Source organism: Pinus tabuliformis, chromosome 3_1 (assembly GCF_031772625.1).
Source record: "Pinus tabuliformis cultivar Carrire ecotype Pingquan chromosome 3_1, CPIR1, whole genome shotgun sequence".
Lineage (NCBI taxonomy): Eukaryota > Viridiplantae > Streptophyta > Pinopsida > Pinales > Pinaceae > Pinus > Pinus tabuliformis.
The window spans coordinates 7,458,508-7,480,635 of record NC_142301.1 but is presented as its reverse complement, the minus strand read 5'-3'; the positions used below and the strand labels follow the sequence as shown (position 1 = coordinate 7,480,635).

The following is a 22,128-nucleotide window of genomic DNA, read 5'->3' as shown; positions in this document are numbered from 1 at the left end:
GAAACTATAGCACCTTTCTAGTATTGAACACATCGATAACTCATTTCAAGATTGAATAGACTGCTTACCAAATGAGAATTCAGTTGTTGGCAAACCAGAAGCTGTAAGAGCAGTTATGACTGCAGTGGGGCCTGGAATTGGATAGATACGAATATTTTTCTCTATACAGGCTCTTACCTGATAAAAAATTGTAATTTGTCCATCAATCTGGGAATAGCATACCAAAAAAGACAAATTATATGAGTAAATAAGAAAAAATGCTTTTGGAAATGAGGGAACTAAGTTCAACACCAGAGTAGTCTTCCTACAATTATTAGAAACATAAGAAACTAAAGCCTAGTGTTTACAGTTTCAGATGTACTTTATATTTGACTCGGAACTTTATTGCTCTTCATTAAAATATACATATCTCCATGGCAAGAATCCTGTGTGTTACCCCTCAGTTTCACATCGGTATGGCCACAGTTTTTTCATCAGATTGTTCCAGCATCTGAGTTGATCTCATGCATGTTTTGAGATAATCTCCAACCCTAGTGTTCCATGATCGAATGCACTTTCATGAGGATTGTTATGTATCATGATGAACCAAAAGTTGTGACTATGTATTTTATGTATTTTCACTAGTAAATGCTAGTAATCTATGTAAAGGATCTTCTTTAACACAGGAGGTTTCTCTAGACCCTTGTGGTTTGTCATGGCCCATCCTCTTACTCCTCATTTCAAGGATAGCCCTGCCCTTATAGCTCGTTCTAACCATCTCATATAGATCTTTTATGGTCAAGGAGGGAGTGCAATATCTTGGGGTGGATCTATTAGAACACGACTTAGACATCCCCAAGGTTTTTCACTTTACACTTTTGCAAAAGTTGTGCTATATCCTTGTAAAGGATATTATACTTAGAAGCACACTTTTCCTTTAGCCTAAGCATGGGTCTATATATGTATGTCATACTTAGGCCTAGGTGATTATTTCCCTAACACTCTTGAGTTATATGACATGTATCTGGCCCTTGAGATCATATAAAACACCTCCACGAGGGGCCTCTACATATTTTGATGCACTTGGAATATGGAGAGCCCTTTCCTACAACGCCCTGGAATATTTGAGGAAATTCCTCATGCATGATGCCTTGTTGGAGGATGCCACATCACCTCCCATTGAATTCTCAACCACTTCACATGTATTTGCAAGCATGTTTCATCATTATTGGGAAGTTGTCCACCTCTCTAAGGACATTGGAGCACCTTCCTTTGATCATGGACTTGTTTTTGACTTTGCTTACCTTGGAGATAACCATTTGCAGGAGTGAGAAGTTGGTTACACATTGGAGACCACGCCCAAGGACCATTAGAGCACTTTTGGGAGATTCGGCCACCATTCTTAAGCCACACATGCCACACATACCACATGAATGACCTTGCATGCTAGCTGTTTTCTCATTTTGAGGGGGCTTGTTGAAATTTCTAAGTCTATCCATTAGAAATTTAATCTGTATTCTTCTAGTTTATTTCTTCTACTTGTTAATTTTGAACATGTTATTTAAAACATATAAATAACGAAATAAACAAAATACAGTCTCAACATCTACAGATCAACAACTGAAAGAAAACAAACACACAAGTGACACCGTTATTTTTGGACAACTCATCCCCGAAAAAACCCAATGCGAGAAAATCATGCAGCAATTCTGAGGGTTTATTATTACGCAGTATTTCCTTGAGTACAGCTAGGCGCCAAACTGGCTCACTCGACAAAGAAAAATAACCAGCATTAATACCTCTATTCGGAAACAGGTATTCAAAAAACCTGTCCCACGAAACCCTCTCCAGCAACTGTGTCAGCCTCAGAACCCTCTGTGTCAGCCCTCTGAGGCAATGCCCAGCCTCTGGGACCCTCTGCGTCACTCTCGCTGCCCTCTGCGTGGATGACGCAGGCCCTTTGGCTTCTGCATTGTCTCTGCTGGGCTCTGCGTGACCTGCTCTGGGTTCTGCGTCTGTCTCTCTTCCTCTGCGCTAGTCTCTCGGCACTATCTCTGCCTCTTTGTCCAGTACTCACTGCCCCTCGCTGCTGATCACTGATTCGAATTTACTTAGCAAACCCCGCTCTAGTAAATCGAATGACTGATCACTATGGTGTATCTTCCAATTGACCCTCAAGCCTCGTCTTATAATTTTCCTGTTGCTCCTTCAACAATTGAGATTAAATCTCTAATCAACAGCTACGATTAGATTTGGCTTGATCCATGACTTTTGGAACCTTCTAACCCAGTTTTATATTAATACCCATTAATATTTTATTTTTCCTAAGTTTAGACTTAGGATCTCCATTAAAAATATTAATTATTTTAATATCTCCCAAACCGGTTAGAATCTACCCAAACCATTTATGGGTCTTGGAGATCTCATGTGCTTTAGCCTCTCCACCAATTTTCATGGCTAGAGCACATCCAATGCTACCCCAAATCAACACTCCCTCTTAGCGAGGACTGTGCTCCAGTAATACTCCTCACTGAGCATTAGTCTGATTATATGGCACCGGTACCTGTGCTGATGCTAGGCCTCCCAGCCCAACATCCTCTGCACTGCTGCATCCTGTACTGATGCCCATGGCCCTGCCACTGCCACTGCTACGTCCGTAAGGTAGCTCCCTCTGCATTCATGTTGTTGTTGATATTTTCTCCCAGCGCTGCATCTGCACTGTAACCCCTTCTCATCATGTTGCATCGTGCTACTGCATACTGCTACTGCACTGCAACTGAGTTACTGATAAGCAAGTAACTAATCCACCCAACTACTGACATCCCTGTCAGGCTAGAAACACTCCCAATGCTAAAGCTCCCTTTGTCGCTATCAAGTGCTCCCTCTATTGCCTCTGCGATGCTGCAACAACTCCCTACATCTCGCACCGCTGCAAACCTCTTCATGCCATCCTGCACTGCTGCAACACTCTCCATGCCTCTCGCACTGCTGCAGCCTGCTAGCCTCGCACTACCCGGGGACTCCTGCACTATAGCACTCTCTGTCGCTTCATTTGCATCCGTCTCTACCAACATCCGCCAGTGCTGCTACTCCCTCTTTGGGGCTCCCATAGCAAGGTATAATCCAAGAGGTTGGGTATCTCAGGGATCCTGCCCCTCATCGCCTGTAGTCTTCCTGACTACAACTCGATGTCTCGCCAGCTCTTCTCTAGAGGTACATGAGCACTCATGGCACAATCGTGATCCTCCTCTACTCCTTTTCCGCCTTCGTTGGTGCTGCCTTAGAGTCAAACGCCTCTCCCTTGTTCTTCTTCCTCGAACACTGGTTCGCATAATGACCCCGTTCCCCACAGTTGAAGCACTTGACCTTGGAGGTCCTTTTTCTTCCTCTTCTCTTGCTTTCCCGTAGATGCCAGAGCTAGATCCTGCTCCTCTTCCTGCTTGATCCGGACTCCTTTGCTACTACTTCCTATCTTGCTCAGCTTTCTGATCTCCTCTTGGTGAAGAGCCGCCCACAATTCTGCCCAATCTGGAAGATCCGCCCTGCCCAGTATGCTCTGGATAAATGTCTCCCACTCCTCGGAGACTGTTTTAAGTGCGGTCCTCACCAACATCTCCTCATCCGGCGTGGCCCCTATGGAAGTCAGTTGGTCCTGGATCTCCTTCAACCGTCCGAGGAAGTGATCTATCTGGTCCCCCTTTTGCATTTGCTATGACCGCAACTGATTCTCAAGTAACATCTTCCTCTGCACGGAAGTATGTTGGTACAACTTCTTCAAGTCATCCCACAATTCCTTTGCCGTCTTGTAATATTCCTAATTAGCCATGGCTAATTGGAATATTGGATTTTGCTCAATTTTGCCTTCTATAGTTATTAATAAATAAAAAGGTGAGAAAAGGGGGTCATAACTCACTCTTGGAATAAAGTCACTCCCTAGTAGCACAACGTTGTAACTTAAAGGGGGAGCCAAGGGGGCCAAAGGACCACGTAGAGGAGGGCCCACGTAGACACTTGGAGGGACTGCACAGATGGAGAGGAAAACATGGCAAGAGAAAAGCTACGTTGGAGGAGGTGCGCCTTGGAATTGAGAGAGGCCAAAGTTGTAAAGGAGAGAGGAGCCTCCTCATTTTGTCATTCGATGTGCATTTGAGCTAGTCACTTCGACTTAGAGCACGCTGGCTGTTTAGCCTATCTGCAGCACTGTTTAGTGCATTGAGTGTCTCCGTTCGGAGATCTCACCCTTAGGCCCGGGGGACTTCGAGTGCCTGCTCGGGCAAGGTAGTTTTCAGCAGTCTTTTGCAGTAGGATTGATCTTTGGAGTTGAGGAGGAGCTGTGAATTTGAGGACTGCGCAGTCTTAAGAGAGAGGGATGCAGTTCCTTTTGGTGGGAGTTCCGGATTGGGGTTTTGAGGAGGATTTGGGCTGGGAGATTGAGCAAGGGATCAGCCCTTGCATATTGGAGGATTTTGGCAGAGTTTCGGGCTAAGTTTTGGAGGGTTCTATTCAGTGGCAGCGCAGAGCCTTGAGGGATTGCGTAGATCCCCAAAGGGGTGATTTCCGGGGGTTGGCTATTCCAGAAAAGCTTTCTGGGTTTTTCTAGGTTTGTTGAGCAGAGGCTGATTCCAGAGTTTCAGCATTTTCTGAGGAGGGGAATAGCCCCAAATCCTCACTTGATTCCATGTAGTAGCAGCAGCATAGCAGTTCTCCAGCAGCTTGGATGCAGTTCAAAGAGAGGCCATTTCTTTATTATCCTGAGTGTATTTCTTCACTTGCCTTATGCAAGATCACCTCTTGTACTCATTCCATTACTGAGTATAATAATATGGCTTAGCATTTCTCTCTGCATTTCTTGAGTATCTGCTTGTATCCCGTGTTTATATTATTGTATGATGCATCACTGTTATTTTTATCTTTCCGGCTACTGTATCACATGTGTGTTATCTAGTTAGAGTTTGATTATCTAGTTAGAGATTGATTGGGTTTGAGGGATATCCCTGAAACGGGATATTACAATGGTATCAGAGCATAGATCTGGCTCAGCCTGTGGAGCTAGCAATCTATGACACCGGGGGAAAATCCCTACATCTGTTACAGAGGTAGGAAATACAGAGACACTGAGCGTAGGTTGGAAAACACCTACGGAGAGGGAGACTGTGTTCGGGTGGTGGACACAGAACAGGAGGAGCCTGTGGTGGACGCAGAACAGAAGGAGCCTGTGGTGGATGCAGAGCAGGAGGATCCAATGGCAGATGAGGACGGGAAGAGATTTGTGGACATGCTCCTCAAATCAGTACAGGATCTGTTGAGGCAGATCGAGGTGATGGGGCAAAGATTCACGGCAGTAGAGGCTAGACAGCGTGAGAACCCACGGGTTTTCCAAGTTGGTGAGGGATTGGGTACATCCCACCATTTTCCAGAGCAGGGTGCCACTAAGCAAGATATTACGTAGCAGATGGCCTCACATGCCCCTACACGTTCTACCATGCCCACTTTCCTAGGAGCAGACACGGGGGCCGGAGCCCAGCAGGAGGCAGAGCTCGGACATATGGGCGATTATTTTGCAGAGTACCAGGCCTATGGGCAGGAGTTCAGGGATGCCCTCTCATTCAGAGACTTTGTTCAGCTCCAGCGGGATAGTAGACCCCGCGACCATCGCAAAGGATACCGGCATTATCATGATGGAGACACCCACCGCACAGCTAGTAGATTCCACTTGCCTACGTTTGATGGCTCATCAAACAGTTCGGCAAGGTCTTGGGTGGAGAAACTGGACATCTATTTCCAACTTAACCAAATGTCGGAGACAAAGGCCATCAAGGTGGCGACATTATATTTGGATGGTGAGGCCCAGGACTGGTGGTTCCATGGGTTGGTTACACTCGGACACTCCACAGTGACGACATATGCCGAGTTCACCAGGAGGTTGATGGAGAGCTTCGACCGGAGGGATCTGGAACAGCACTTTGTTGAGCTGACGAGGCTCAAACAGACTAGGAGCCCAGAGACCTACATTGCAGACTTCTTGAGGGTTTCAGTGATGGTGCCAGATCTATCCACGGCACAGAGGGTCTACACGTTTGTTGAGGGGTTAGCAGAGCCACTTCGGGGTCTAGTCAGATCCACTAGACCAGCCACACTCCAAGATGCTATTAGCAAGACCCGAGACTTAGAGGATGCCTTACCCAAGACCCGGACACCTTACCCCTAGAGACAGGGTTTCCAGCCTAAGGGGAAGGACGTGAGGATTCCACCTCCAAAGGGGAATCCAGGACGAGCACAGATTGATGGCGATGCCAGGAGGGAGCTGAAGAAGAAGCAGTTGTACTTTACCTGTCAGGAGCCGTGGGCACCGGAACATAGATGTGCTGCTGGCAAAGCACATTTTATTGAGGTCTTCTCCGAGAGCAGGGGGGAAGAGGATGAGGAGGATGATGTGGAGGCAGGAGATAGTCATGCCCAGTGTTGCGGGGGAGCACTCCCCCCCCTCGCTCCCTCTCCCAATCCGCGCTCCGGGCGGGAGCAGGTCGGGAGCGAGTCGGGAGCGCGCTCTTGATAAAAAAATTTGCGCTTCCTGCCAATTTAAGGAGCGACATTGGGAGCGTCGCTCCCATCGCTCCCGGAGCGAAAAATATTCGCTCCAGGAGCAAATCGATCGACGCCAGGAGCGATCCGGGCGGAAAAAAAGCGCAGAAGCGAAAAAAAATTCCAATTTAAAAAAAAAAATATATATATATATATATTGTTTTAAAAGCCCAATGGGGCAAACAAACATTTCATTATCACTTGAATGAGAGCAAGAGCAAGGAGAGCAAGAGCAAAGGAGCGAGGAGAAGCGAGGAGCAAGTGCCGAGGAGCGAGGAGCAAGCCTGCAGAGAGGTAAGTAACTTAGTAATTTAGTTAGTTTAGTTAGTTTAATTTAGTTAGGTAGTAATTTAGGTAGTTTAATTTAGTTTATTAACTATATTTAGTAAAAAAATTATGAATCTAAATTAAATTAATAGATTAAAATTATTAAATTAATTAATCTAAATAAATTAAATTAATTTGCAGATTCAAAAGCCTACAAATATCAAACATCATGGACCTGGCTATATTTCTTGGGATTTTCCTCTTCTTGGTCCCTTTTATGGTTATTATGGTGCTGGAGAGTAGGAAACGGAGGGGCCAAAATGAAGAGGGGGATGAAGAAGTTGGAGAAAGTGGATTTGATGAAAACCCCGGTGAGGAGGAGCTGGAGGAGGGTGAACATGACTCTCAAAAAACTAAACAAGACCAAACCCCATTGTGGAAATATGTTAACAGGCCTGAAGCAGGGAAAGGGGGTGGAACCACTAAATTTCATTGCCCCCATTGCAACAATGATTACACAGGTTCATACACCTGTGCCAGAAAACACCTCTGCGAGAAAAGGCCATGGGATGGAGACAAACAAATAGGAATCAAAACTTGTCTAGCAGTGTCAGCAGCGGATAGAGCCAAATACATAAGGGAAGAGGAGGAAGCCCAATACAAATCAAAAAAATCAAGGGGTTTCTTTGAACCAAGCTCACAATCACAAGCACAAAGAACTCCTTCAGCATCCTCCCAAGGCAGTGGATATGGAGGCACAGGGTCATAAGGTTTAAGGCGTAAAACCATATCAGATTTCCTTGATGAGGGGTGTAGGAATGATGTGGATTCAAAGGTTTACAGGTTTCTCTATGCATGTGGGATACCATTCAATGTTCTTCGCTCACCTTATTGGCACGAAATGGTTTCTGCCATAAATGATGCCCCTAAAGGATACAAGAGCCCTGGGTATGACAAGGCAAGAACCATTGGACTTGATCATGAAAAAGCAAAAATATCACATTCTTTGAATAGAATGACAAGTTCTTGGACTGACCATGGGGTGTCCATTGTATCTGATGGATGGACAAATGTAAAAGGCAAGCCATTGATAAGTGTTCTCGCTGTGTCTGTTAGTGGTGCCATCTTTCTAACTGCACATGATTACTCAAACAAGTTCAGGACCGACATCAACATTGCAGAAGCATTACTTGAAACAATTGATCGTATTGGGCCATACAATGTCATCCAAGTCATCATTGATAATGCTCCTAATTGTAAGGCAGCGGGAGCAATTATTGAGGATAAATACCCCAACAAATTTTGGTCTGGATGTTTGGTTCACACATTGAACCTTCTGATGCATGATGTTGTCAAGAACAAAAATGCACAATACCAATGGATTGGTGATTTTTACAAAAAAGGCAAACAAATGATAAAATTTATTACAAATCATAGCAATACGCATGGCCTTTTCCGCAATCACTCGAGATTGGAGTTGTTGAAGATTGCGAAGACCAGATTTGGTAGCTATTACCTCACCTTCAGGCGCCTTTTGAAGGTAAGAGAGTCATTGGCTAGCATGGTATTAAGTCCACATTGGCAGGTATTAAAGGAAAGGGCTACAAATGCAGCTGACAGGCAAGGTTTTGAACTGGTGGAGGAGGCCGCTCTTGATGGTCAGTTTTGGACAAGTGTGAGGCAAGTGTTGGATTTCACCAAGCCCATTTATCACATGATTCGATTTGCAGATACAGACAAACCAGTGATTGGCGAGGTGTATGAGCAGATGGATACCATGTTGGGGCAAATAAAAGATATTGTTCATAACAGAGATCCCGACTTGTACAAAATAATTCACAATTTTGTGTGTACGGTGGAATAAACTTAATCTTCCATTACATTGCTTGGCGTATATCCTTATGCCAAAATACTACTCTACATCTTGGTTGGGCCAACCTACACCAGGGGGTGGGATTAGGACCAAACCCCATTTAGATGCAGAGGTAACTAGTGGATATTTGCAAGCATTGGAAAAGTTGATACCTAACAGGGAGGAATGTGCAGCTGTGCGCCTTGAAATAGGCAAATACTTCAGTGGCACTGGTTTGTTTGGTACCTTCCATGCAATGGAAGACAGAGACAGATTTGATGCTCTCACATGGTGGGAAACATACGGTGGCCATGGACTTTTGCCAAAATTGGCAAAAAAAGTTCTATCACAGATTGTGAATACTTCTTCTGCAGAGAGGTGTTGGAGCACCTACAGCTTCATACACAATGTGAAAAGAAACAGACTCAATGAAAACCGAGCAGAAAGCTTGGTTTATGTGCACTACAACTTGAGGTTGTTGAGTCATTACTGTGATCGGGCTTATGAGGATCCCACATATAAAATTTGGGACAATCACCCAGAGGATGACAATTTGGAGGATGGTATAGTGCATCTTGAAGAACTGGAAGAGGAACTTATAAGGGATGAAGATGAAGCAGCTGCAGCTGCAGCAGCCATGCCACCTCCACCCCCACCATCCAGTAGCAGTGCTCGAGGTCTGAGTCTTGTTCCTTTGCTATCGCCACCTCCATCTACACCCTCATGTGGAGGGCATGTGCCTTCTATTTCTGGTCGTCGGTCTGTGCGGGAGACTCCTAGAAGACCACCACAACCTGCTTATACTCCTAGAGACTCTTGTGGCAAGGGCCACATGTAGATTTACAGTTTACTTGTCTTTTCTAGTTTCTATTAGTTTTCATAACTGTTGAGTCTTGAGTCCTTGACTCTTGACTCTTGACTCTTTCATATCATAATGATATTTTTTCTAAGCAATATATGACTGTGACAATGAAAATTTGAAATTTGAAGTTGGCAATTATAACTCATTGGTAATGATTGTTCCTAAGCAGAGAGCAGCAGAGAAGGAGTGACGCAGAAGGGCATGCATCTGAGCCAACAAGAGCCACGCAGAGGGCCAGAGTGACTGCGCAAAGGGCTAGAGGGCCTACGTGGGTGACGCAGAGGGCCAGAGAGGTAGCACAGAGCATCTGTAGGCTGACGCAGAGGCCATGTAGGAGTGACGCAATTGGCCAGAAGAGCGATTCAGCCTTGCCGAGATTGCGCAGAGCCAAGAGGCTCAGTTTTTTCAGTTGCTGGGGCGTAGGAAGCTGTGCACAGATTATGGAGTGTGAAGCTGGTGGGGTGTTGTTCTTGTCGAGGCAGAACAGTACCTAATGGGACAAAACCAAGGTAGAGGGAGTCGCTACCTAGGCGGATTTCTAGCCAAGAAATCCAGATCAGTGTTGCAGGAGAAAAGGGGATCGAAGAGGTATGATTCGACTGTTGGCAGAAGGATTTCCAGGAGGGAAATCGAGACTTAGAGGGAGTCTAGAAGAGAACTTCCAGGAGGGAAGTAGAGACTCAGAGGGAGTCGAAGAGAGAACTTCCAGGAGGGAAGTAGAGACTCAGAGGAGTCGAAAAGAAGAGCAGAGATGGCAATGAATGGACTAAGGGATCAAGACAGGTTGGACAGAGCATCCAACTTTGTCATCTGGAAGGCTAGGATCCTGTCTGTTCTGGATAGACATCGCATCAAGGCCTTCACCTTGAGAACCGTGGCTATCCCAATCGACCCAACTAATAACGAAAGGTAAGAGGATGTGATGACTAAGGCAAAGTGCATAATCCTTGATGGGGTCAAGGATCATGTAGTTCAGCATATTGCCGAGAAGAATACGGCAAAGAAAATGTGGGATACCTTGACGATATTGTATCAAGGCACTTCCGTGCAGAGGAAGATGCTACTGGAGAATCAGCTGCGTCGTATCAGATGCAGAAGGGGGAGCAGATAGATCACTTCCTCAGCAGGTTGCAGGAGATTCGGGACCAACTGACTTCCATAGGGGCCACACCAGATCAGGAGTTAATGGTGAGGACCGCCCTGAATGCAATCTCCGAGGAGTGGGAGACATTCATCCAAAGTATTTTGGGCAGAGCGACTCTTCCAGGATGGGAAGAATTGTGGGCAACTCTTCACCAAGAAGATATCAGACGACTGACCAAGGCAGGAAGTAGCTGCAAAGGAGCCCGAGTCAAGAAAGAAGAGGAAGAGGATGCGGCTCTGGCATCTGTGAGGCTGCAAGGGAAGAGGAAGAAGAAGGACATCTCCAAGATTAAGTGCTTCAATTGTGGGGAGCTAGGCCATTATGCAACCCAGTGTCCCAGGAAGAAGAATAAGGGAGAGGCTTCTGACTCCAAGGCAGCGTCGGCTAAGGCGGAGAAGGAGGTAGAGGATGATGACGATTGTGCCATGAGTGCTCATGTACCTCTAGAGAAGAGGTGGGGAGACATCGAGCTGTAGTCAGGAGGACTACAGAAGATGTGGGGCAGGATCCTTGAGGTAACCAAACTCTTGGATCATATCTGGCTACGGGAGCCTCGAAGTGACACTAGCAGGATGGCGGATGTCAGTAGAAACGGATGCAGATGGAGAAGCAGAAAGTGCTAGAGTGCAAGGATCTGTAGCAGCGCAAAGAGGGTTGCAGCAGTGCGAGAGGCACAGAGGAGGTTGCAGCAGTGCAGGAAGACACAAAGGTGTTTGCAGCGGTGCGAGAGGCACAGAGTTTGTTGCAGCAGCGCAGAGGCAGCAGAGGGAGCAAAGCATAGCAGCAAGGAGATGTTAGGATATTCCAACACATAGGAAATAGTTAAGAACAACTTGGGATAGGATTGAAGGATTTACAAATATGACACAATAGGAGAAGGAAGGAGGCACTAGAGCCTATCCCCCCTTAGTGACAACTTCCTGAACTCCAAGCATATATCGAAGTTTAGTGAACTTCGCCTCTGTGAGAGCCTTTGTGAAGATGTCTGCAACCTGATCATCTGTTGAACAATATTGCACTTCAAGAACATGGTCATGAATGAGCTTTCTGATGAAGTGCATGTGTAGTTCAATGTGTTTGCTGCGCTGATGCTGGACTGGATCTTTGCATAGCTGAATGGCACTTTGATTATCACACCAAAGTGTGGTTGGATGCTGCTGCTCAAAGCCAAACTCTGACAGGATCTGACGAAGCCACAAGGCTTCCTTACTAGCTTCCACGGCACCACAATACTCTGCTTCTGCTGACGAAAGAGAAATGGCAGCCTGTTTCTTACAAGCCCATGTAATAGGTCCTGAACCAAGAGTGAAGACATAACCGGCAGTAGACTTCCGATCATCAGGGTCACCAGCCCAATCAGAATCAGTGAAACCAACTAATAGAGGAGCTGCTTTGGCACTGTAATGAATCCCAAACTGTACTGTACCTCGAACATAACGAAGTATTCTTTTAGCTGCTTTCCAATGACTTTCACGGGGGTTTTGCATAAAACGAGCAACAAGGCCAACAGCAAAGGAAAGGTCAGGACGAGTATGGGTTAAATACAAGAGTTTCCCTACAAGTTGACGGTATAAGGTAGCATCGACTTCAGGAGAAGTACAAGAGACTGAAAGTTTGACTCCAGACTGAAAGGGAGAAGGGGCTGGCTTACAGTCTTCCATGTGAAAATGACGAAGAATATCACAAGCATACTTGGACTGGGAAAGGGAAATACCCTCCTTGGATTGCAAGACTTGAAGACCGAGAAAATAGTGTAAGTGTCCTAATTCTGTCATTTCAAATTTCCTTTTAAGGCTAGACTTCACATGGTTTATAAGGTTGGGATCACTACCATTAAGGATAAGATCATCAACATAAAGAACAAGGATGATAAGAGAGTTGCCCACTTTCTTGGTGTAGACAGTATTATCAGAATGACACCTAGAAAAGCCAGATTCTAAAAGAAAGCTATCCATTTTGGCATACCAAGCCCGAGGAGCTTGCTTGAGACCATAAAGAGATTTCTTAAGTCGACATACAAGGCTGGAGTCTGTTTGGATGAAGCCAATGGGTTGTTCCATATAGATTTCTTCATGCAAGTCCCCATGCAAGAAGGCAGATTTAACATCCATCTGATGGACTTCCCATTTTAAAGAGGCAGCAAGAGAAAGAACAAGGCGGATAGAGTTCATTTTGGCAACAGGGGAGAAGGTTTCAGTGTAGTCAATGCCTTGAACCTGTGAAAAGCCCTTAACAACAAGACAAGCTTTATGTTTATCAACTTTCCCATCTGGTCCATACTTGGTTCTGTAAACCCATTTACATCTAACAAGTTTGCGTCCCTTTGGTAGAGGAACAAGATCCCATGTATCATTTGCCAACAATGAGTGATATTCTTCATTCATAGCTGCTTCCCAATGTGGATGGCCTGAAGCTTCTGCAAAAGTGTCAGGATCATGATTTACTGGAGCTTGAGCCAGTAAAGAAGAGGCTCTTTCAAACTGAGAACGTGTACGTCGCTGATCTGTGGGATCACCGGCAAGATCACCTGCTGCATCCCGAGTAGCACGGACCCATCTTGGAAGTTGAGGATCCTGAGAAGGTGGGGGAGGATTGTCATCCTCACTTTCATCATCTGAAGAAGAAATGTTTTCAAAAGTAGAAGAGATAGGAAGAGGTGGCACATCCGCCGGACTAGGCTCGCAGGCCGATTTATTTTCATCAAATTTTACATCTCTTCTAATGATAACATTTTTGGACTTAAATGGAATAAGTCTATAACCTTTTACATCTTCAGAATATCCAACAAAGGTACATTTCTCACTCTTAGGTTCTAAAGCTTTATGCTTTTCATCTGGAATATGGGCCCATGCTTCACTTCCAAAAACACGAAAGTGACTTACATCTGGTTTAATGGAACTCCAAGCTTCTTCTGGAGTGATATTCTTTAGAACCTTAGTAGGAGTGCGATTTATTATATAATTTGCACAATTAATTGCTTCGGCCCAAAAACTAAGACTGAGTCCTTTAGATTGCAGCATACAATTAGCCATTTCCTTTAAGGTGCGATTTTTCCTTTCAGCTACACCATTTTGTTGCGGAGTGTATGGAACAGTATGTTGCATTTGAATTCCATTTTCGGTGCAAAAGTTGATGAAGGTGTTTTTAACATATTCTCCACCATTATCAGTTCTTAGCTTAAGAATTTGATGTCCAGATTGTTTTTCAACAAAGGCTTTGAAGGCCAAAAATGTGTTAAATACTTCGCTCTTGAGTTTTAAGAAGTATACCCAAGTGCGTCTGGAAGCTAGTAAGGAAGCCTTGTGGCTTCATCAGATCCTGTCAGAGTTTGGCTTTGAGCAGCAGCATCCAACCACACTTTGGTGTGATAATCAAAGTGCCATTCAGCTATGCAAAGATCCAGTCCAGCATCAGCGCAGCAAACACATTGAACTACACATGCACTTCATCAGAAAGCTCATTCATGACCATGTTCTTGAATGAGCTTTCTGATGAAGTGCATGTGTAGTTCAATGTGTTTGCTGCTCTGATACCATGTAGGAATTTACAGGGTAAGTTCCTCAGAAAGAACACCAAAAGGACACCGCTCACAACCAGATCACAGATCAATACACCAGTATTTTTGACGTGGTTAAAACCCTCAAAGAGGGAAACAGTGCACGGCCTGCGCCAACGTGGCTACTACAGGCAATTTATTAATCAAAGAATGAAAATTTACATAAGCTTCTCTCATGCACGGATTACCCGAACAATGACCCTCCATGCGCTTTAAATAGAACTCATGGACCAATCGGATGTCAAGCCACGGATCAAGTGTCGGTAATACCGAGGAGAGAGTGAACCGTCGGATCACTACATATCGTGACCGTCGGATTGTAAGTTACAAAATGTACAACGGTAAAGAAACACACTTTACCTAACTCTATACTAGACCAAGTTGAACTTAACTATTTCCTATGTGTTGGAATATCCTAACATCTTAAGGGGGGATGTTAGGATATTCCAACACATAGGAAATAGTTAAATTCAACTTGGTCTAGTATAAAGTTGAACTTAACTATTTCCTATGTGTTGGAATATCCTAACATCTTAAGGGGGGATGTTAGGATATTCCAACACATAGGAAATAGTTAAATTCAACTTGGTCTAGTATAGAGTTAGGTATAGAGTTAGGTAAAGTGTGTTTCTTTACCGTTGTACATTTTGTAACTTACAATCCGACGGTCACGATATGTAGTGATCCGACGGTTCACTCTCTCCTCGGTATTACCGACACTTGATCCGTGGCTTGACACCCGATTGGTCCATGAGTTCTATTTAAAGCGCATGGAGGGTCATTGTTCGGGTAATCCGTGCATGAGAGAAGCTTATGTAAATTTTCATTCTTTGATTAATAAATTGCCTGTAGTAGCCACGTTGGCGCAGGCCGTGCACTGTTTCCCTCTTTGAGGGTTTTAACCACGTCAAAAATACTGGTGTATTGATCTGTGATCTGGTTGTGAGCGGTGTCCTTTTGGTGTTCTTTCTGAGGAACTTACCCTGTAAATTCCTACAGGAGAGCTTCAGCATCAGGAGGGTTTCTAGCCTGACAAGGATGTCAGTAGTTGGGTAGATCAGTTACCAACGTCTCAGTAACTGAGTTGCAACGCAACAGTAGCAGTGGTAGTGCTATGGGCAGCACGATGCAATGTGATGAGAGAGGGTTGCAGTGTAAATGCAATGTTGGGAGAAAGGACCAGCAGCAGCACGGATGCAGAGGGAGCTGCCATACAGATGTAGCAGTGGCAGTGGCAGAGCCATGGGTAGCAGTACAGGAGGCAGCAATGCAGAGGATGTTAGGCAACAGGCCAAACATCAGCACAAGTATCAGTGCCGGATGATTAGAGTGATGTTCAGTAGTGGAGCATTACTAGAGCACATTCCTCGCTAAGAGGGAGTGTTGATTTGGGGTAGCATCGGATGTGCTATAGCCATGAAAATTGGTGGACAGGCTAAAGCACATGAGATCTCCAAGACCAAAAAATGGTTTGGGGAAATTCCACTTGGTTAGAGAGATTAAAATAATTAATATTTTTAATGGGTTTCTAAGTCTAAACTTAGGAAAATAAAAATATTAATGGGTATTAATATAAAACTGTGTGAGAAGGTTCTAAATGACATGGATCAAGCCAAATCTAATCTTAGCCGTTGATTAGAGATTTAATCTCGGCCGTTGAAGACTCAACAGAAAAAGTATAAGAGGAGGCTTGAGGGTCAGTTGGAGATACACCAAGTTGATCAGTTAGTTCGATTTTCTGGAGCGGGGTTTGCTGAGAGAAATCAAACCAGTGATCAAAGTTGCAGCGAGGGGTAGTGAGTGCATAGCAGAGAGGCAGAGATAGTGCCGGGAGACCAACGCAGAGGCAGAGAAGGCTACGCAGAGGCCAAGAGGGCTGACATAGAGCCTCAGAGAGGCATTGGAGAGAGTTTCGTGGAGCAGAATTTTCGAATATCTACTTCTGAAGAGAGGTATTACTGCCAGATAGATTTCTCTGTAGGCTGAGCCAGTTTAGCACCTAGTTGTACTCAAGAAAAGTTGCTTAATAATAAAATCCTCGGAATTATTGCACCGATTTTCCCAAGTTGGGTTTTTCCGGGGACAATTGTCCAAAAATAACTGTTAGATGATCCAAAATAAATATTATCATAGGTTATTAAGTTAGAATAAAATAATTCGTAAAGGACATTGAGCTTATAAATAGCTCATTGCAAGAGTGTTTTGTTGTTCGGGTGTAAACTCTTGCAAAATTCCAGATGTAATTGTTTTTCTTATTAATAAAATTACGTGTTTGAGGACACTTCTGCCATTATTGTGGTATCAAAGCTTCAGTAATGCAGTTGATGTGAGGAGGAGATTCCAGCTCTACAATTTTTTGGAAAACTCCATTGAATTGATCAGCAAATGATTGGTATGAAAATTGTCTAGCTTTTTTTGTTCAAAAGAAAAGAAATTTTATTATTTTATTGATTTTAGATTTTTAAATCTGAAAATCAATTTTTCTATTATTATCAAAAATTGTTGTGTCTTGAATTTCTATTATTTGCTCCGCTTCAACAATTTCTCTGTGAATTCTCTCCTTTACAATCTCGTACTAGCCATCACAATCTCGGAAGTATCCAGGTTCAATCTGACAAACCATAGACAACTGATTACCAGAGACCTCTTTGGACACAATGCAAGGATTCCAGGTTTGAATTTTCTGCAAGAAATTGGCTTCCTGAATCTCAGGGATTACAAGTCGCAACCTCATTGGCGATCTTTTTATGGGAAAATGCTTTTGGAGCTCCCGAATAAGATCCAGAGCCTGTTGCTTTGAACTTTTGGTAGGATCTGAGCATTCTGGTCCTCATGGACTCACCACGACATGAAATATATGTGAGTGATATATTTGTAGGATCTGAGCATTCTGGCCCTCATGGACTCGCCACAGTATGAAATATATGTGAGCGATATATTTGTAGGATCTATCCCAAGGAAGGAGAGAGCATAGAATTGTTATTACTATTATTAATACTGTAGTAAGCTTTTGAACAGCTACACTAGTACACTAGATTTGCCAACCAAGACAGACGAGTGGCCTGTGCCAGCGTGAGCCAGCCAGCAAGAAGCCAACGTGAGCCAACCAACCAGCGTGCAGAAACTGAATGCGTGGAAGTTGCCAGCTTGAAAATCTATCGGAAAAATAGCTTGGAGATAAGTGTCTGAATGGGTTAAAAAAGAAATTGTTGTGCATACATATTGGGTGTTGTGTGCTAAGAATTCATTTTATTAATTAAGGGCGTGCTTTTACATTTCAAAAAAAAGGGAGATACGCATTAAATTACCTCCAATTCACTTTTAAATGCAAGTTTTAGAGACTTTCATAAAGTTCTTTTAAATGAATGAGAGTTTAAAAGAACTTAAAAATGGATTAATGTTAACGGAGAGATAAGGATTTTTCTATGGTTTGTAATTTGTAATTTGGCGAGAAGGAATTTTCTATTATTTGTAAAATAATATTTTTGGAGAAATAAAGTGTGTGGGGTTATTTGTAAATGTTTAGGGCAGCAAATTTTTGGAGTAATAAGGAGATTTTATTTATAATTTTTTATTTAGAGAGATAAGTGTGACATTGTAACTCAAAGTAATTTTTTACTTTGAGGGGGGGTTAGAGTACATTTTTCATAAAACTTTGCAAGGGATTGTAAATGAGTCAAATTTTGAAAGATTTCATTGTAAAATTCTTAAGAGAAATTGACTAGAGCCAAGTGCAAAGCTCAGTCATTTTTCTCCTTCAACGACTATACGAGGGTCAAGGCCAAGCCCCGATAGATTGTTTTTTTTGCATAGTGTGTTGCATGTTGTGTTGCCCATCTTCATATTTTTTTTTGAGCTTGATTCTTGGTGTGAAGCTTCAACACTACAATGTCAAAGTTGATTAATTTGTTTTCTGATTCCGACAAACTTGAAGGCACAAAATCTTACAAAACATGGCAACACCTCATCGAAAGCACTCTCATTTATAATGAACTGTGGCATGATATATGTGATGGTGATATTAAGCCAAATAAACCCACAGATGCAGCTGCACTAGCAAAATGGGAAGTTAAGAATGCCAAAGCATTAGCTCTCATTAAATCTTCTGTTAATGATGAAATGTATGTCCATATAGCAAATGCTACAGATGCATGGTCTGCTTTGCGAATTTTCAAAGACTTTTTTGATACTCAGCCTGAATCAAAGAAAATTGATCTACAATTAAAATTGTTGCAACAAAAATTGACTGAAGGAGGTGATGTTCTTGAATACATCTCCAGACTTAAGAATATAAAGCAGGAAATCATTAATGCTAGTTAATCAGAAAATTTAAATTTACCTAGGACCTATAATTAATTAAATTTCTGGCTTAAGATTTTAATTAATTTTGTCCAGAAAATTTAATTAATTAACCTATGATGGGATAAATTATTTTTCCAACCCTCAAAACACTTTACATCATTATTTTCATATCTTTTACATCATTAGGGGGGAAACCCATCTGAAACAGACCCTCACAGACCACCCATTTCTGCGACACAAATATAATCCAGCAGACTAAGCAATTTGTAACAAAATAACCTAACCAAATAGTTAGGACTCTTTCCAAATCACTTTTACACAGACTCGATCTATAACACTAGGACTTGCCTAAGATTCTGGTGACAAAATTCATTCCGGCTTTAGGGTAAGGCTAAAGGAAAACTCTGCCGACCATCTGAGAATGGATCGGTGAAACAAAAAACCTCCCGAAATGTAGATCGTTACCAGAAACATAGGTTTACCTAGGCAATTACATACATGACACAGATTTGCTGAGATTATTTACATAATATATATGCAGAATGGGTTTACATTATAACATGGCAACCAAGCTAATGATGATAGCTGCACGACGCGGACATATCAATTAGGTGCTATCCCTTTTGCGAAAAAGGGGGTGTACTGCTATGTGTCGTTGACACGTAGTGGTCAACATCTAGCTCTACTTGGGGACACGTTGTTGCACTGTAGGAATGTGAGAGTCCAGAATAGAGGATGCCCCATGGCATCAGATGTCATCTTTGAAGAATAACTTGAGCATTTGGCCATTCGTAGGTAAGTCAAGTGGTTCACCATCCAATCTGCTCAAGTGGAATGAATTTGGCCCAGCAATGTCTCGGATAACGTATGGTCCCAGCCACAAACTGTCAAACTGCTTATGTTTTCCCGGCTTTTCATTTTTGCGATCCCAAAGGAGAACCATATCTCCAACTTGCAAAGATCTAGATCGAGATGATTTCTCAAATCTTTTCTTAATGTTAAATTGACTTTTACATATATTATCAAAAGTTGTCCTACGAGTTTCATCCAACTCCACAATCTGATCAATTCTATTTTGAACAACATCTTTATTAGTGGAAAAATGTTGAAGGAGTTGATAAGCTGGCAATTTCAGGTGCACAGGTAAGGTTACATCCAAGCCATAAACTAATTCAAAGGGACTTTTACCAGTAGCTTTTTTTTTAGTAATCCTATCTGCCCATAAAGCATACTTGATTTTGCTATCCCAAGATCGCTTATTATCTCCTACTATCTTCTTGATAATGGTTATGAGATTTTTATTACTTGATTCAGCAAGTCCATTACCCTGAGGATAGTAATTTGATGAATGAGATAAAACAATGCCATACTTGAAACAAAAAGATGAAAATTTTGAAGAACTAAAAGCCTTGGCATTATCAGTAGTGATCTTAGCAGGGACACCAAATCTAGTAATGATATTATTTTCAATGAAATCCATAATGACCTTTTCAGTGGCATTCTTAGCAAGGATGGCTTCAACCCATTTAGTGAAATAATCGGTAGCAGTCAAAATCCATGAGTAGCCATTGCTAGAATTTTCATGAAACTTCCCAATGAAGTCCAGACCCCAATGCTGAAAAGGTGCCTCCACAACCACAGGTTGTAAGGGCGGGGCAGCAAGCTTCTGTTTCGCAATGAACAGTTGGCAGGCTTGACAAAATCTAACAAACTTATGCACATCAGAAAAAATCGAAGGCCAATAATAACCAGCTCTCAAAATTTTGTGGGCAGTAGTTCTAGCAGCATAATGACCACCACAAAACCCCAAATGAAACTCAGAAACTAACTTCTTGGACTCAATTTCGTCAACACACCTAAGTACTATGCCCTCAGGATTTCTCCATCCAAGGCCATCCTTCATGAGGCAATACTTAGTGGCTTTTAATCTAAGAGCCCTGTTGACCACTACGTGTCAACTTCCCATAGTAGTACACCCCCTTTTCTTCGCAAAAGGGATAGCGCTTGATTGACGTGTCCATGCCATTCGACAGTCATCGACAGCTTGATCATATTATGTTGTAAACTCAGTCTGCATGTGTGAATTGTAAATAATCTTAGCAGAGCTGAGTCATGTATGTAAATTGCCTAGGTGGACCTAATTTTCTAGTGATGATCTACGTTCCGGAAGGTTTTTTGTCTCACCGATCCATGATCGGCAGAGTTTTCCTTCAGCCTAACCCCCAAAGCCGAATGAATTTTGTCATTGGAATCTTTGGGGAATCCTAGTGCGTTGATCTGCTAGGTTATATTTGGTCACAGAACTGGGTGGTCCATGAGGGTCTATGTCAAATGGGTTTTCCCCCTTGAGATTTAAAATTGTAAAAGTCATGATGTAAAATGTCTTGAGGGTTAGAAAATGTTTTAATCCCCTCATAAGTCATAAGTCCTAAGTCCTAGGTCCTAGGTAATTTTTCCAAAGGCTAAGTTCGAGGATCCATTAAAAACTAAAAAATAAAAAATAAAAAAACAATAAAAAATAAAAGATATAAATAATAAAAATTAAATTAAATTAAAAATAACTAAAAATAATAATAATAATAAATTAAAAAAATAAATAAAAATAAAATAAAATAAATAAAAATTTGAAAAATAAAATAAAATAATAAAATAATAACAAGTCAAATTTTTGAGTAAATAAATGCAGAATTTTAATTGTTTAATATATTAAAATGCATTTAAAAATTCGACGGATGAGATTAAAAGAAATCTTGATCCTCATCGACAGTAGAGATTAGTTTGACATGGACCACTCGAACTAGCCGTTGGGAATTTTTTCTTTAAATAGGGTGCTAGGGGTCATTTGAGATCAGATTGGCTCTGAGAGTCTGGTGCTAAAGAAAGCTCTCTTGTAATCATTTTTTGTGCAATAAAGAAAGACTTTGGGGTTGAAATCTTGTTGGTGTTACTCTTCTGAAAGTGTTGTAAGATGATTTATTTTTCTGCATAATTTTATTTTCAGCCATTGATAATAGCTTGATGAAGATTAATTTAGGCACAGGTATCTTGTCTAATCTTTGGGGTTTGAATGATAGTTTAGATTCTGAAATATAATGGCAGGTATCTCCATTTGATCTGGATTTCACTATTGTTTTCTCCCTCTATGTTAATGGTTGATTTTAAGCTGTGCAAAAAATCTTAGTTTTCAGTTTACCGGGCGTTAGGGTAAGTTCTTGGCTGAACCAGCCAACTCCCGGATTGCGTTTTTTGAAAGAGCCCAGATAGTTTTAATCCCGGGCTTATAATCTGAAATTTTTTATGAAAGCATGCAGGGTTTTCTGAAGTATCTCACATTAAATTTAAATTCTGAAAATATTACTGCGGATTATTGACAAATCTAGCTGCTAAAGAGTCGAAAATCTATAAATATTGTTAATTATTCAACTGATTTAGGGTTTTCAGTTTTGTCTCCTACACATATTATTTTTGGGTGTTCTATTTTTTGCCATTACAGATTGCAGGTATAGGCTTTGAGAATTTTTCAGGGTTTCATCAGGCAATTTGGAGCAGGAAAGATTTAAAATTTTGATCAGGTTTCTAGACTG

At 42.3% G+C, this 22,128-nt stretch overlaps 1 protein-coding gene across 5 annotated transcripts in view; it reads right to left on the bottom strand.

The window, feature by feature from the left end:
- LOC149185505 (Tetrapyrrole (Corrin/Porphyrin) Methylase) overlaps positions 1-22,128 on the bottom strand; it is a 326,245-nt gene that overhangs the window by 191,086 nt on the left and 113,031 nt on the right. For 3 of the 5 annotated variants that reach the window (XM_089410709.1, XM_089410711.1, XM_089410713.1), the window contains one exon: positions 69-207. In XM_089410709.1, the coding sequence (XP_089266835.1) occupies positions 69-207 (139 nt within the window). The remainder of the gene's footprint in view (positions 1-68; positions 208-22,128) is intronic. The other 2 variants (XM_089410710.1, XM_089410712.1) reach the window with 1 other exon arrangement.